The sequence below is a fragment of the Naumovozyma castellii genome, chromosome 1 (assembly GCF_000237345.1).
Source record: "Naumovozyma castellii chromosome 1, complete genome".
Classification (NCBI taxonomy): Eukaryota; Fungi; Ascomycota; class Saccharomycetes; order Saccharomycetales; family Saccharomycetaceae; genus Naumovozyma; species Naumovozyma castellii.
Window position 1 is genome coordinate 1,936,919 of NC_016491.1, and position 17,623 is coordinate 1,954,541.

General features: G+C 38.4%; 5 protein-coding genes across 5 annotated transcripts; all 5 read left to right on the forward strand.

Annotated features, from left to right (window-relative positions):
- Positions 1 to 2: 2 nt before the first annotated feature.
- SPT10 (Spt10p) lies at positions 3 to 2,090 on the forward strand (the record flags this gene model as incomplete). The annotated part of the gene is made up of 1 exon (XM_003673864.1): positions 3 to 2,090. One exon carries the CDS (start codon positions 3 to 5, stop codon positions 2,088 to 2,090), a length of 2,088 nt encoding a protein of 695 aa, XP_003673912.1.
- Positions 2,091 to 2,227: 137 nt separating this feature from the next.
- On the forward strand, positions 2,228 to 2,386 carry MCO6 (Mco6p; the record flags this gene model as incomplete). The annotated part of the gene is made up of 1 exon (XM_003673865.1): positions 2,228 to 2,386. The coding sequence occupies one exon, from the start codon at positions 2,228 to 2,230 to the stop codon at positions 2,384 to 2,386; it is 159 nt and encodes a 52-aa protein (XP_003673913.1).
- An 897-nt stretch (positions 2,387 to 3,283) lies between these two features.
- PBS2 (mitogen-activated protein kinase kinase PBS2) lies at positions 3,284 to 5,452 on the forward strand (the record flags this gene model as incomplete). Its single annotated transcript, XM_003673866.1, has 1 exon — positions 3,284 to 5,452. The coding sequence occupies one exon, from the start codon at positions 3,284 to 3,286 to the stop codon at positions 5,450 to 5,452; it is 2,169 nt and encodes a 722-aa protein (XP_003673914.1).
- A 641-nt stretch (positions 5,453 to 6,093) lies between these two features.
- On the forward strand, positions 6,094 to 9,726 carry TRK1 (Trk1p; the record flags this gene model as incomplete). Its single annotated transcript, XM_003673867.1, has 1 exon — positions 6,094 to 9,726. One exon carries the CDS (start codon positions 6,094 to 6,096, stop codon positions 9,724 to 9,726), a length of 3,633 nt encoding a protein of 1,210 aa, XP_003673915.1.
- Positions 9,727 to 10,799: 1,073 nt separating this feature from the next.
- On the forward strand, positions 10,800 to 17,441 carry URA2 (bifunctional carbamoylphosphate synthetase/aspartate transcarbamylase; the record flags this gene model as incomplete). Its single annotated transcript, XM_003673868.1, has 1 exon — positions 10,800 to 17,441. One exon carries the CDS (start codon positions 10,800 to 10,802, stop codon positions 17,439 to 17,441), a length of 6,642 nt encoding a protein of 2,213 aa, XP_003673916.1.
- Positions 17,442 to 17,623: the final 182 nt, after the last annotated feature.

The window sequence follows — 17,623 nt, forward strand, 5'->3', positions numbered from 1 at the left end:
AGATGAGGAATGAAAACAATAATAACAGCATACCGACAGGTACCAATAATAACAATAATAATAACAATTCCATATCCGTGCCAGAACAATTCCAATCTCAATTACAACCGCACACGATCCTTCTTAAAGACGGAGAGACCATAGCCACGATGTACCCCATCCCATCGTATTCTGATTTACTTCCTCTGGGACTACTCAACTTCCTCCTGGATGAGTTTAACATGGAAATTGAAAAAGGTGATTCGTTTCCCTATTACGAGACTTTAAACATGGAAGAATTCAAAGATGTTTGGTTCCATAACGACGGACACATCTGTGTGATGGTCCTTGGTGAGATTCCCGAGTTAGATTACAGTGTTGATAATGATTTACCCAATGTGGAGAATAATTACGGGACGGAGATAGATACGATGAGAGAAACGTCGCAATACAAGAAGAGGAAAGAGAGAAGGAATTTAAATTTGAATATACAATGGGAGAAACAATGTCTGGGGATATTTGCCTTGCAACCGGCATATCCTGGACGATCGTCACATGTGGTCACTGGGACGTTCTTGGTTAATGCAGGTATTCGTGGGAAGGGTATTGGGAGGACACTAGTGGAAACGTTTGTAGAATGGTCCACGAGGTTGGGGTTTACCTCTTCTTGTTTTCCTCTGGTTTATGGGACGAATGTGGGGATTCGTCGTATCTTGGAAGGTTTAAATTTTAGAAGGATTGGTAAATTACCTGAATCTGCTATCTTGAAGGGGTTTGATGTTCCTGTGGATTCGTTTATTTATGGTAAAGAATTTGCACATATTACGAAGAGTATTGATTTATTGCGAGATCCTCAGATCACTAATGAGATTGCTAAATATGAACGACTGAAGTATTATTTGGAGACCGGGAAGTATCCTGATCATTGTGACCGGAATGAGAAGGCCAGACTACGTGTTACTGGTAAGTATCATTCGGTATTGAATGGGAAATTAATGACTAAGGGTAAGGAAGTTGTTTATGATCCCGATAGACAGAGACAAATTGCATTGGATTATCACGTTATGGAGCATCAGGGGATTAATAAAGTGACGTCTAAGATTGTGGAGAAGTACCATTGGAAAGGTGTCAAGCAGACAGTTTCTGAGATTATTCAAGAGTGTCAGAAATGTAAGATGAGGTATCAAGATGGGACTGGTGTGGTTGTGGTGCCCAATGATGGTGTTCCTCAGACACGCATGCTGCCGTCGCAGACTGTTGTTGCTGCAGGTTCTTCTTCTGCTGCTGTTGGTTCGCATAATAATGATTCATTTAATAAGGAACTTCAGACTGTTTTAAATGCGGGGAACCATATTGGTGATGCGTCGAGTAATTTATCTAGGATGGCAGCTGCAGCTATTGGCTCATTGCAAAGGGAGCAAAATAATGGTGTTGATGAAGCAACCCCACCTGATGGACAAGAATTAAGACATGGTGGGAAAGGGTCGATGTTACGTCAACGGATACGATTCCATAATGATGGGGGTGTTGTTGCTGATGAGAATTATCAGTCTGTTTCCGCAACTACTGTGGAGGATAATGATGGATCGATGAATGCATTTAATAAATTTGTTAATGAGGGCCGCGAGAATAGTACGAAGAAGAGAAGAAAGAATGATGGTAATGCTTCGATTTCCATTGGAACTCCGTTACAGAATCAACTTAACTTAAACACTAATGGTGAGAATGAAATATCTTCCAATGCAATGAATGAAGCCATGTTAAATTTGGAAGGTAATGTGATGGCAGCATTAGAGATGGTGGAACAAGATCAAAATGGAGATACGACTATGAATAATATATCGAGTAACGATCCGTTCTTTAATTATTATGGATTTGAAGAGTATAAGGAGGAGGAGGATGCGGATTACGGTGGTGAAGAAGAAGAAGACGAGGAGGAGGAAGAAGAAGAAGAAGAAGAAGACGAGGATGATGATGAGGATGATGAGGACGAGGAGGAAGAAATTGCCGGGCTAGCTGAAGAGAATGAAGCAGACGGTTCCAATGGACATGCCCAGGAGGAGAAAGTTTCGAGTAATTTCGGCAAACCATCCCCAAATCTGTATTATTAAAGGACGAAACACTAGATAAATAGTTAAGATTATATGTCGCATCGCGTATTTAATTAAAACGGGGCGTCAATTGCAAAGAAAATACTTACTTCTTTATGTAACAAGAGGAACAAGACAACAAAGGGACACATAGAGAGATGATCTTCTTTTTCAAGCAAATAAGAGACATATTTGCGCAGTCACACACGACGTCTCAGCAGGTACGGTTGTCTCGAAGGGCGTTCTTCCAGTTGTTAGGGTACCTTGGCAGTTGTGTAGTGATCTCGCTGATTGCGCAGTCCAAGTACATTGAGTGATTGAGTGGATCCCAGGACAGGACTGGACAAGCATTGCGGCAAGCCTCAGTTTATGCTAGGACGCAATATAGTGTAGTATAGTATTGCGTAGTATAATATAGTATAGCACAGTGTAGCATATCGCTTCTAAATATAGGCCTCTGTACAAACGAATAAGCAAACTGCTGCTGGGGAAGGACCCCAGCTCATTAACACCGTCCACACGTCATGAACGTGCTAAGCCAACAGACACAGACCCTGTGAAGCTGTTATGGCAGCTGTTGTTGTTGTTTGGGGTCCATTACTCGCGTGCTGCCAAAAATAGCAGCAGAGGGCTGCTTGGCCATCTATCCATCTATCTCTTCATCATCCATCTACACGTACGTTCTTAGATGCACTGTTCCCTGCCCAGCAATCGTCGCAGTTGGATCACTTCCCTTCTTGGAATGGCACAGTGCTGGTTCCAGGACACTGCTATCAAGTGCGTGTGTACGTACTTACGTATACACATCGCAAGGTTAATAATAGAACGCAGAGAGATCTGCGACGTAAGTACACAGACACTACATGCCTCCACTCTACTCTATCTACTCTATATCCTCTACTCACCACACATGGCAGACGTATATAACAGTTCCCAGTTTGGACATCATCCACACACACGAACAAATTTAATTTCAATTTCGAGATATTTCGCGCCCATTCATCATTCTCCTCTTAAAACCAACTTGGAACCAGGAACCTGGATGAACCCATTGATCCCTTCATTCACCCATTCATTAAACAGTAGCACCATCAGCTCATCGCCCCCCGTCTCCTCTTGTCTAGCCGCTACAACTACCTCACCCCCAAACCATCGTCTTCCACTACGCAAACTCAACTCGACTCGACTCGACTCCATTCCAGTCCAGAACAACAATGATGAGCACCGACTCCTTCTCCAAGCTATCAATAGCAGACGTATCCGACACAAGGGACGGTCAAATGATGGACGAGCAAACAGAGCAAACTACAACAACAACGCCTGCTGTGAGAAGAACTTCTTCCCCAGTAATTAACGAAACAGCAGCAGCAGCAGCAACAGTAACAACCCCGACAGGCTCTATCCATTCCAATGGAACTCCAAACGTAAAGAGGACATCCTCCACATCCTCAAACTACGACAATATTAATGCAAACTTGCATGCAAGAGTCAAGGCGTTTCAAGAGCAGAGAGCTTTGAAGAGATCCGCTAGTATTGGAAGTAATAAGAGTGATCATAATGAATCTGCACAGACTGCCGATCAACAACAGCAGCAGCAGCAGCAGCAGCAACAAGGAACAAAGAATATACAGCATATAGTCAATAAACCACTGCCTCCGTTGCCTCCCATGAATATGCTGAATACATCGCCGAAGGCTGCTACGGCGGAAGTCAAGTCGTCTCACAGGATATCGATGACCATCGAGACAACCTCGACTATTGAGAAAAACGTTGAGCAACAGCAGCAGCAGCAACAGAGAGAAATTAAACAGATTGATGAAAGAAACATAAGGATAAGACAACAAAGACAACAGCATAACATTGAATATCCACTCCCACCTCCAACAAACATGGCACAATTTAACCCAAGCAGAAGAGCCCCCAGGCTCCCCGTAAACGTACATGCTGTAAGTGGTTCTGCACCTCCACCAATAACATCATCCACTCTACCGAACCGTCCCGTGAAACAAAGCTTAAGTGCTCGACGTGGGTTGAAACTACCACCGGGGGGTATGTCGTTGAAAATGTTAAATAAACCATCATTATCGTTATCTTCATCTTCATCATCCCTATCACAAACATCAGAAGAATTCTCAGCATCACCTTCAAATAAGACGCATAAAGGTGGTAAACATTCCAATCCAGGTTCTTTAATCAACGGTGTACAAAGTACAGCCACCTCTTCAAGTAATAACGAACAACATGACACGAAGGGAACTACTCCTCCACAACAAAATAATTGTAATAATTCCTCCCTCGGGTCCGGCAGTGGTGGTTCAGGTGGTCTCTTTGCCAATTTCGCCAAATATGTAGATATTAAATCCGGTTCACTAAACTTTGCAGGAAAATTATCATTATCCTCCAAGGGGATCGATTTCAGTAATGGTTCAAGTTCAAGAATCACATTGGCGGAATTGGAATTCATTGAAGAATTGGGTCATGGGAATTATGGGAACGTATCCAAAGTGTTACATAAACCAACAAATGTCATCATGGCAATGAAAGAAGTCAAATTGGAATTGGATGAAGCCAAATTTAGACAAATTTTAATGGAATTGGAAGTGTTACATAAATGTAAATCACCTTATATCGTGGACTTTTATGGTGCATTTTTCATCGAGGGTGCAGTATACATGTGTATGGAATACATGGATGGTGGTTCATTGGATAAAATATATGATCAGGACCCTGAAATTGGCGGTATTGATGAACCACAATTAGCAGTTATTGCCACAGCAGTAATTAGAGGTTTGAAAGTATTAAAGGATGTTCATCACATTATCCATAGAGATGTGAAACCTACAAATATATTATGTTCTGCCAAGCAAGGTACTATAAAATTATGTGATTTTGGAGTTTCAGGAAATTTGGTGGCGTCCATGGCAAAGACCAATATTGGATGTCAATCATATATGGCTCCAGAACGTATTAAGTCATTAAATCCAGATATTGCTACATATACGGTTCAATCTGATATTTGGTCCCTAGGATTATCCATTTTGGAAATGGCATTGGGCAGATATCCATACCCACCTGAAACTTTTGATAATATTTTCTCACAATTAAGTGCCATTGTCGATGGACCTCCACCAAAATTACCAGCAGGTAAATTTAGTAAAGAAGCTCAAGATTTTGTTTCCTTATGTTTACAAAAGGTCCCTGAAAGAAGATTGAATTATACAGCATTGTTAGAACATCCTTGGTTAGTTAAATATAGAGACGTTGATGTAGGAATGAGTGAATATCTGACAACAAGAAAGGAATTAAAGAAGAGAATATTAGCGGAGAAGGGTAATGATAACTTACCAAAGAAGGTCCCCGCTCTACACATGGGTGGGTTATGAACAACATCAAACTGTAAGAATATATTTGTTATCCAAAACTCTATTTAATCTCCGCATCGCCAATACAATACACACTCGTGAATATTCCAATAAAATGTATCATTAAACTTGTTCCTCGATTATTGTTCCAAACAAACATTACACCCAACGTAATGGACGAAGCAACACATATACACATATATAAATATATAATGTTAAACATATATCATCAGAGCGTATTGTTCTCTTCGAGAATAGTAGGAACTGCCATTACCCCGCCCCCAATTGTCTTACATAAGCGGACCGGAAGATTTCGCTCTTGGCGTTTTGCGTGGGATGTTTGGAAATTTCTTTTGGTCAAACTGAAATATCAACATTTCCTCGAGAGATCTCATTGCTTGATGAGAAATTTACATCTTATGATAAGCTTGTACCCCTACATCTAATCATTAGTCCCAATTCTCCACTCACGAACTTTCATTCCCCTAATTCCCTATTGCATAAATCAGTTGAAGCTAATTCAGCTCACAAAGAGTGGTAGAATACAATCTCCTAACCACCAATTTTAGCATCGATTACACTTTAAAAGAAGGCAGAAAAGAAAAACAAACACACATCCACATCGTTTCTTAATACAAATATAATCACACACCCTCGTCGACATGTTCAAGAGGACGCTGACGCAGGTGTCCACTTTGGGTCCATTCAACAGAGAATACCGAAAAACCTTTGGTCATAAACTCCGTGACCTGATATCTGAGATAGGGTCCAAATGCTCTCCCATTAAAAAATACATTTTCCCCAATTTTATTGCAGTGCATTATTTTTACATCATATTGTTAACCATTATATCGTCCATACTGATGTATCCAGTCAAGAATTCCAGATATATCGACATTTTATTCCTGGCAACCGGTGCGACAACACAAGGTGGACTGAATACAGTCAACGTGAATGAATTGACATTGTATCAACAATTGGTCATTTATTTGACCTGTATAATGGCAACACCGATTGTTATACATGGATGTTTGGCGTTTGTGAGGCTGTATTGGTTTGAAAGATATTTTGATGGGATTAGAGATTCATCAAAGAAGAATTTTGAAATGAGAAGAACAAGAACCATATTGGAAAGAGAATTGACTGCGAGGACGATTACGAAGAATAGAACAAATATGTCTCAAAATAGTAGGTATTCAAGGCAACCAAATTTTGGAAACGGCTCTCAGAGAGATGATTTCCAGGAAAAGTTGTTTAGCGGGAAAATGGTCAATAGAGATGAAAATGATGTATTGTCAAGGAGGCCGACAAATATTCGAGATGATAGTTCTAGATTCAAAAATAAACTGTCCCGAGAAGATAACATGACCGGTAATAATAGTCGTCATGCAATAAAATTTCAAGATCAAGAGCAAAACAATGATAATAATAGTGACCATTTTATACGAGAACAGGAGAAATTTGTTCAGAGAAGGCACTCCCAGGATATATCACCAACGGATATGTATAGATCTATCATGATGTTGAGAAATCAACATGAAGAACATGCTGAAAATGAAGGACCCGCTCTTGTTATTAAAGCTCCTTCAGGTAGTGACGATAAAAAAGGTAATGATAATAAGAATACCCATTCTGAGCGTATCACTGGTGAAAATTCAAGCTCTGTCAAACAAAGTAGAGAAACTATCAGTAACGATAATACCGATCATGATGATAATGATGCTGATGATGCTGATGATGCTGGATTGACAAGTAACGTATCCTATGGCGGAAGTTTGAGTGAGGTAGCTACAGGCAGCGAAAGTAGTCATGATATAGCTGATGAAACGACGGAAGAAGGGCTAACCAGTCCATTTAGTACAGAAGAAAGCTTCAATTCTGTGAGTCCGCAAAGTAGATCTAAATCACCTCTACGAAATCTTTCAATGAATAAAGGGTTTAATTCAACATCTGAATTGAATAACACAGATGAAAACCACGTGCATTATACTACAGAACCAACTATTCAATTTGATATTTCCAAACCGCCAAGAATTGATAGAAGGAAACGAAAGCTAGCTCCTAAACCTAGGCCGTCATATTTTGGTTATACAAAAAGATCAAGCAGAAATATTCTAAAACATATTCCAAAAGGGAGAAGATTCAGAAAACACCTCAAGAGAAGATTATCAACAAATTCTGTTGCTAAGCCTAATAACGAGGAATTGACTGGCAAGAGTCCAGTGGAACATCCAGAAGAATCTGATGACGGTGATTTTGAAGAATATTTTGCCGATAATGAAACAGATGAAGACGAGATAAACCAACCGATTCAGACATATCGCCCTCCACCTCCTAGACACCGGTCCTCATCTTATCACAATACAGATATCAGTGTTATTACAAATGGTTTAAAGAAGTCAAAAACTTATGACATGGCTCTTTCAAAGGAGTTAGATGAGCTATCACAAAAGCCTGATTTTCAAAAAATGGTTTATCAGAATTGGAAGTCGAAGCACAAGAAAAATGCAAGATTCCCACATATCTACCACACTAAGACCGGTTTGACCGCAACAACTGATAGTGAGGATCAAAGAAACCTTTCCTCTTCTAATGGCGATAATAGTTTGAATTCACAAGATTATGATGATTCTGAGCTCGAAAGTAGGTATAATACAACTGGAATGTACGATGGAGAAAACAGCGAACGTGATAATGGTTTGGACGAAGAAGCCAACTATTACGGTCTTCATTTTGATCCAGATGTGAATTTAACGCCTTTGCACGCACCATTTTCAAGAACAATGAGTACAAACTATTTATCATGGCAACCAACAATTGGACGTAATTCGAATTTTTACAATTTAACACAAAGTCAAAAAGATGAATTGGGAGGTGTTGAATATCGAGCTATTAAGTTACTGTGCACTATTTTACTAGTTTACTATATCGGATTCAACATCATGGCATTTGTCATGTTAGTCCCATGGATTTGTGTTAAAAAGCAATACATTGCAATTGTTCGTAGCGATGGTATCTCACCTGCTTGGTGGGGCTTCTTTACTGCAATGAGTTCTTTTGCAGATTTGGGTCTTACCGTTACCCCAGATTCAATGAGTTCCTTTGATACTTCTATTTATCCTCAGATTGTGATGATGTGGTTTATTATCATCGGTAATACAGGGTTTCCCGTACTCCTAAGATTTATCATTTGGGTAATGTTTAAATTAGCCCCCGATTTATCGCAAAGAAAGGAAAGTTTGGGATTTTTGTTAGATCATCCTCGTCGTTGTTTCACATTATTATTTCCAAGTGCAGCCACTTGGTGGTTATTGATTGTGCTTCTAGCTCTTAACATCACTGATCTTATTTTGTTTGTTATCTTAGACTTCAGCTCCTCTTATTTGAAAGGTATTAGTCGAGGCCACAGAGTTTTGATGGGTTTATTTCAAGGTGTGTGCACAAGGACAGCCGGGTTTTCTGTGATGAATATAAGCGATATGCATGCCTCTATTCAGGTTTCGTATATGTTAATGATGTACGTCTCAGTATTACCGCTAGCAATTTCTATCAGAAGGACAAATGTGTATGAAGAGCAATCTCTAGGGATCTATGGAGATGTTGTCAATCCAGAAGATGTGGACGGCGAAGAGGATGAAAATGATGATGAAGACGAGGAAGATGAAGAATATGAGGACGACACCCATAGTAGCGAGAACTCAAAAGATAATACATCTAATTCAAGCTCCTCGACACCAAAGAAGAAAAATTCTGATAAAAAACCATCTGCAACATCGTTTATTGGAGCACATTTGAGGAGACAACTATCATTTGATTTGTGGTATTTATTCCTTGGTTTATTTGTTATTTGCATTTGCGAAAATAATAAAATCAAAGATATTAATTCTCCTAATTTTAACGTATTTGCTATTCTATTTGAACTAGTAAGTGCATACGGGACAGTTGGTCTATCATTTGGTTATCCAAATACCAATGAATCATTTTCAGGAAGATTTACTACATTATCCAAATTAGTCATTATTGCGATGTTAATTAGAGGTAGAAATAGAGGTCTTCCATATTCCTTAGATCGTGCCATCATTCTTCCAAGTGAAAGGTTGGAACATATAGATCATATTGAGGATCTAAAGCTGAAGAGAAGAAGAGCTTCTACAAAAGATAGTGACGCTATGACAGGTTACATCAAGAAAAATACTAGATGGTTAAGACATGGCATCCGGAAGGGTATAAGACGATCGAATACCGTTCACTCCGGTCCCTCTCGAGATGCATACTTAATGCACGATATATCTTAATTTATCATCCAAGTCAATCTTATTCCAATCAATATTCGTGACCTCAAATATTCTTATTCATTATTTACAAGCACTATAACTGCATACTTTATATTAATTATAGACTTTATAATTCTGTTATTATTCAAATTCAATCTAATTTAATAGAAAACCAATAGAATGCCCTAAGTATGATAACTAAGTTTGCTTGAGTCTATAGTTGACTGCTTTCACAAGAGTTCTCAGATGACTCTAACAAAACTCGGACAACACTGCAAGGCCATGACAAATGCTGATGAAATGTCGTGTTTGTCCATGTTTGTGCTTTTAAAATTGCTGTGGTGTACTAATGTCCAAGGACAAAGTTTGAAAAAATATTTTTATTTGTCCTAATTTCCTAATTATCTTGCTGAAAAACGAAAAACTGAGTGAAATTCTCCATCGGCGATTTCTTCAAAAGTTGGAATTCAAAATATATAAATATCATTGGAAATTTCTTAGATCCAAAATTCGTTTTCTTTTCCCTTCAAAATAAAAAGAGGTATGTTTTTATCATACCAATTTTCTTTCTAATTACTTTTGTACTAATACCCTATTATTTTCTTTGTAGCTCTTATTATATTATTATTTATATTTCTTCTTTTCTTGTTTAAAGGGATAAGGACCCAACAAGCCATCACCTCATCGCCAACTTATTTCTGCAACTAGCCGAAATATATTAACAAGCATTCTACTAGGTTAAGAACAAAAACTCCAAGGATTGCTTTCTCATTTTACTTAATTGAAATTCAAATCAAAGGTATGTTATAACACTTTTTTCTCTTCGCAGTGAAAGACTATTTTCTGAAGGAGTTAACTTTTCAGTTTTCCTCTGCACGATTACACTGATTGAAAAACTTATATTTGACTCCGCTGAACTCCTCGAGTACTCAGCTCATGAGGAATATTTAAAGAACACTCTTCAGAAACAGTTGCCAACAGACCTGCTTGAAGATCTCAGTCATTGAACTCCAACACCATTACTAACTCTTGACCATTCTACCTTTAGCTTCAAAACTACAAAAAAATCTAAAAGTACCCTTATTTCAAGCTCGATGTCATCTGTTATTCCTATCTCTCCAATTACTCCTTCCATGGAGTCCACCGGTGACCGTTTAATTACTTTAGAACTAAAAGATGGTATCACTTTACAAGGTTACTCATTCGGTGCTGAGAAGAGTTGTGCTGGGGAATTGGTTTTCCAAACTGGTATGGTTGGTTATCCAGAATCCATTACTGATCCTTCTTATGAAGGTCAGATCTTAGTTATCACCTTCCCATTGGTCGGTAACTACGGTGTTCCTGATTTCAATCTAGAAGATGAATTTGTGAAGGAATTACCAAGATATTTCGAAAGCAATAGAATCCATATCGCAGGGCTAGTCATTGCCCATTATACTGAAAAATACTCTCATTGGTTAGCCAAGTCTTCCTTAGGTAAATGGTTACAAGATGAAGGTATTCCAGCTGTATATGGTGTGGATACCAGAGCATTAACTAAACATTTGAGAGATTCGGGTTCTATGCTTGGGAGATTAGCATTACAAAAGACATCTTCCTCTTCTAATAACTGGCCATCAAGTTTCGATATTCCAGAATGGGTTGATCCAAACGTTGAAAATTTGGTTGCCACAGTTTCTACTAAGGAACCAAAATTATACCTACCTCCAACTGATAATGAAAACATAACTATACAAAAGGGTCCAGATGGTAAAACTTTACGAATTTTAGCTATTGATGTTGGTATGAAATATAACCAAATCCGTTGCTTCATTAAACGTGGTGTTGAATTGAAGGTCGTCCCATGGGATTACGATTTCACAAAAGAAGAATATGATGGTCTCTTTATTTCAAATGGTCCAGGTGATCCATCTGTCCTCAAAGAACTTACTCAAAGACTTGCTTCTGTTGTTGATTCAAAAAAAACTCCAATATTTGGTATTTGTTTGGGTCATCAATTGTTAGCTAGATCAACTGGTGCTTCCACATTGAAACTAAAATTTGGTAATCGTGGTCATAACATTCCATGTACTTCTACAATTAGTGGTCGTTGTTACATTACATCTCAAAATCATGGTTTTGCTGTTGACGTTGACACGTTAACATCTGGCTGGGAACCATTATTTTACAACGCCAATGATGGATCAAATGAAGGTATTTACCATTCAGAATTGCCATACTTTTCGGTGCAATTTCATCCTGAATCTACTCCAGGTCCAAGAGATACTGAATTCTTATTTGATGTCTTCATTAACTCTGTCAAGGAATTCAAGTCCACTGGTGTATTAAAATCTGTAGAATTCCCAGGTGGAAAGGTTGAAGATAATTTGAGGGCACACCCAAGAGTTGAAGCAAAGAAGGTCTTGGTTTTAGGTTCAGGTGGGTTATCCATTGGTCAAGCTGGTGAATTCGATTATTCAGGGTCTCAGGCTATCAAGGCATTGAAGGAAGAAGGTATTTATACGATACTGATTAATCCAAATATTGCTACTATTCAAACATCTAAAGGTTTAGCTGACAAAGTTTATTTCCTACCTGTTACAGCAGAATTTGTTAGAAAAGTTATCCTTCATGAACGTCCAGATGCCATTTATGTTACTTTCGGTGGTCAGACAGCCTTGTCAGTTGGTATTGAAATGAAGGATGAATTTGAAAGTTTAGGTGTTAAAGTCCTAGGTACTCAAATTGATACAATTATCACAACCGAAGATCGTGAATTATTCGCAAACGCCATTGATGAAATTAATGAAAAATGTGCCAAGTCTCATGCAGCTAATTCTGTCGAAGAAGCTTTGACTGCTGTGAAGGACATTGGTTTCCCTGTCATTGTTCGTGCTGCATATGCCCTTGGTGGTCTAGGTTCTGGTTTCGCCAACAATGAACAAGAATTGATTGATCTATGTAATGTCGCATTCGCATCCTCTCCACAAGTGTTAGTAGAAAGATCGATGAAGGGTTGGAAAGAAATTGAATATGAAGTTGTTCGTGATGCATTTGATAACTGTGTTACAGTCTGTAATATGGAAAATTTTGATCCATTAGGTATTCATACCGGTGATTCTATTGTTGTTGCACCATCTCAAACATTATCTGATGAAGAATATAACATGCTAAGAAATACTGCAGTCAACGTCATTAGACATTTGGGTGTCGTCGGTGAATGTAATATACAATATGCTTTAAATCCATTTTCTAAAGAATATTGCATTATTGAAGTCAATGCTCGTTTGTCCCGTTCTTCTGCCCTCGCATCAAAGGCTACTGGTTATCCTTTAGCTTATACAGCAGCCAAATTGGGGTTGAATATTCCATTAAATGAGGTTATCAACTCTGTTACGAAATCGACTTGTGCTTGTTTCGAACCTTCCTTGGATTATTGTGTCGTTAAAATGCCAAGATGGGATTTGAAGAAGTTTACAAGAGTTTCAACAGAATTATCCTCTTCTATGAAGTCTGTTGGTGAGGTTATGAGTATTGGTAGAACATTTGAAGAGGCTATCCAAAAGGCCATTAGATCTACCGAATATGCAAATCTAGGGTTTAATGAAACAGATCTAGAAATTGATATTGATTATGAACTAGCTAATCCAACCGATTTACGTGTCTTTGCTATTGCCAACGCCTTTAGTAAGCTGAACTATTCAATTGAGAAGGTTTGGGAACTTACAAAAATCGATAAATGGTTCCTGTCTAAATTGTATGATTTGATTCAATTCGGTAAGAAGGTTACCGCGGTCGGTGCCATTGAAGGTTTCCCATCTGCAACGTTAAGGGAAGCTAAACAACTAGGTTTTGATGATAGACAAATTGCCAAGTTTTTAAATTCAAATGAGGTCGCTATTCGTCGTCTGAGAAAGGATCATGGTATAACCCCATTTGTAAAACAGATTGATACTGTCGCTGCTGAGTTTCCAGCTCATACAAACTATTTGTACATGACTTATAATGCTTCCTCTCACGATTTATCATTTGATGAACATGGTGTCATGGTCTTGGGTTCAGGTGTTTACCGTATTGGTTCTTCTGTTGAATTTGATTGGTGTGCTGTCACCGCAGTTAGAACATTGCGTGCCAACAAGATTAAAACTATTATGATCAATTACAACCCAGAAACTGTGTCAACTGATTACGATGAAGCTGACAGGTTATACTTTGAAACAATTAATTTAGAAAGAATTCTAGATATTTATGAGATTGAAAACTCTTCAGGTGTTGTTGTTTCCATGGGTGGTCAAACCTCCAACAATATTGCCATGTCCCTACATCGTGAGAATGTTAAAATTTTAGGTACTTCTCCCGAAATGATTGACTCTGCCGAGAATCGTTACAAGTTTTCACGTATGTTAGACCAAATTGGTGTTGATCAACCTGCTTGGAAAGAATTGACTTCTATGGACGAAGCTGAATCATTTGCTGAAAAGGTTGGATACCCTGTGTTGGTCCGTCCATCTTACGTTCTATCTGGTGCTGCTATGAATACTGTCTATTCTAAGAATGACCTAGCTTCTTACCTAAATCAAGCTGTTGAAGTGTCTCGTGATTATCCTGTCGTTATAACCAAATACATTGAAAATGCAAAGGAAATTGAAATGGACGCTGTCGCAAGAAATGGTGAGTTAGTAATGCATGTGGTCTCTGAACATGTTGAAAATGCTGGTGTCCATTCAGGTGATGCTACTTTAATTGTTCCTCCTCAAGATTTGGCCAAAGAGACCGTTGATAGAATTGTTGTTGCCACCGCCAAGATTGGTAAAGCTTTGAAAATTACTGGTCCATACAATATTCAATTTATTGCTAAAGATAATGAGATTAAGGTTATTGAATGTAATGTCCGTGCCTCTCGTTCTTTCCCATTTATTTCTAAGGTTGTTGGCGTCAATTTAATTGAACTAGCCACAAAGGCTGTCATGGGTCTTCCTTTTGAACCATATCCAGTTGAAAAATTACCTGATGATTATGTCGCCGTTAAGGTTCCGCAGTTCTCTTTTCCACGTTTAGCAGGCGCTGATCCTGTTTTAGGTGTTGAAATGGCTTCGACAGGTGAAGTTGCATCATTTGGTCATTCTAAATATGAAGCATATCTAAAGGCGCTTAAAGCAACTGGGTTTAAACTCCCAAAGAAAAACATTTTACTATCCATTGGTTCATATAAAGAAAAAAAAGAGTTGTTACCATGTGTCCAGAAGTTATACAATATGGGATTTAAGTTATTTGCAACTGCTGGTACAGCTGATTTCATCTCTGAAAACGGAATTCCTGTCCAATACTTGGAAGTTTTGAATGAAGATGATGAAGAGAAGAAGGAATATTCTTTGACACAGCATCTAGCTAACAACGAAATTGACTTATACATTAATTTACCTTCCGCTAATAGATACCGTCGTCCTGCTTCCTATGTCTCAAATGGGTACAGAACACGTAGAATGGCTGTTGATTATTCTGTTCCTCTAGTTACGAACGTCAAGTGTGCCAAGTTATTAATTGAGGCTCTTTCAAGACACATTGCTCTCGATGTTTCGGAGCGTGATGCTCAAACATCCCACAGGACTGTGACTATCCCAGGTTTGATCAACGTTACAGGTTATGTTCCAAATGCTTCAAATGTGATTAAAGGGCCAGCTGAATTGAAAGAGACCACTCGTCTGTGTTTAGAATCTGGTTTCACCTTTTCTCAAATTATGCCAAGATCTGCAAGTGGCCCAACTATCACTGATTCTCATTCTTTGAAGGCAGCTTTATCCACAGCTAAAGACTCATCATATACTGATTTCTCATTGACTGTCGCCGGTACTTCCAATAATGCTGAAATGATTGGTAGTACATCTGACCAAGTGAGTGCATTATTTCTTCCATTCCATGAATTGAAGAATAAGGTTTCTACAGTCGCTGAGCTTTTAAAGACCTGGCCAATCGAGAAGCAAGTTATTGCCGAAGCAAAGACAGCCGATTTGGCATCCGTTCTTTTACTAGCATCCCTACAAAATAGATCAATCCATATTACTGGAGTTTCTAATAAAGAAGATTTAGCTTTGATTATGACTGTGAAAGAAAAAGATCCAAGTGTTACCTGTGATGTTTGTATCCATTCTCTGTTTGTTACTCAAGAAGACTATCCAGAAGGTGTATTCCTACCAACCGAGGAGGATCAACAATTCTTCTGGGATAATTTGGATTCCATTGATGCATTTTCTATAGGTGTTTTACCAACTATGCTGGCTCACGTTACAGGAAACAAGGTTGATATTGGATCTGGTATCAAAGATGCCTTACCACTCCTATTATCTGCTGTAGAGGATGGCAGATTGACTATTGACGATATTGTTCTCCGTTTGCATGACAACCCTATCAAGATATTTAACCTTCCAGAACAAAAGGCTGTTGTTGAAATCGATTTAGATTACTCATTCAATAATAGAAAGAGATGGTCTCCATACACTAAGGGTGGCTTAAATGGTGGTATTGAACGTGTTCTTGTGAATGATGAAACTGTTGTACTAAGTGGTGATTTGATAGCTATCCAACCAACTGGTATTTCGGTTGTAAAGGCTCAAGGTAGTGGCCCCGTTTCTGCCAATATTGAAGCTCCATTAGGAACATCTACTGCAAATAAGAGAAAATTTTCTGTATTTGGAGAGAGGCCATCGTTTGCTAATGTTGATGAAGCTGAAAAGTATATGGATCAACCAATTGAGCAAAAACTAATGTCATCAAGACCACCAAAAGAATTAGTTGTACCAGGTGCTTTGGAAAATTTGATTCGTGGAAATAATCCATTTTTAGGAAGAAATATCTTATCAGTGAAACAATTTAGTCGTTCTGATTTACATGTGTTATTCGGTGTTGCTGAAGAACTTAGAGCTGCTGTTGCCAGAGAAGGTGTTTTAGATCTAATGAAGGGTCATGTTATGACCACAATTTTCTATGAGCCATCTACTCGTACTTGTTCTTCATTTATTGCTGCAATGGAGCGCCTAGGGGGTAGAGTGGTGAATATTAACCCATCTGTTTCTTCTGTAAAAAAGGGAGAAACTCTACAAGATACTGTTAGAACTTTGGCTTGCTACAGTGATGCAATTGTTATGCGTCACCCAGATGAAATGTCTGTTCATATTGCAGCTAAATACTCCCCTGTACCAATCATTAACGGTGGTAATGGTTCACGTGAACATCCTACTCAGGCATTCCTAGATTTGTTTACTATTCGTGAAGAAATTGGTACTGTTAATGGTATTACCGTTACATTCTTAGGTGATTTGAAGCATGGAAGAACAGTTCATTCGTTGTGTCGTTTGCTATTACATTACCAAGTGAGAATTAACCTTGTCTCCCCAACTGAATTAAGAATACCAGAAGGCCTAAGGAAAGAATTAAAAGATGCAGGCTTATTGGGTGTGGAAAGCACTGAATTGACTCCAGAGATCATCTCCAAATCCGATGTGCTATATTGTACGAGAGTTCAACAAGAAAGATTCAAGACACAAGAAGATTATGAGAAGTTCAAAAATGCATACATTATTGACAATAAGGTTTTGGCCCATGCCAAGGAAAATATGGCTGTTATGCATCCACTTCCTCGTGTCAATGAAATTAAGGAAGAAGTTGATTACGACCATCGTGCAGCATACTTTAGAGAAATGAAATATGGTTTGTTTGTCAGAATGGCTTTATTGGCCATGGTCATGGGTGTTGATATTTAATCAACTAAATTTAGAACATCTTTAGAACATTTAATTAGATTACAATTGTATATATACCAACAAAGTTATTATATTTATTTTCTCTATCCTATTTTTTTGGCGCTTAAGGGAAACGGCGATAAAATATATGTATCCTAAGCTTACAAAGAGTACCAAAAATACCAAAAGGATAATAAACCCCT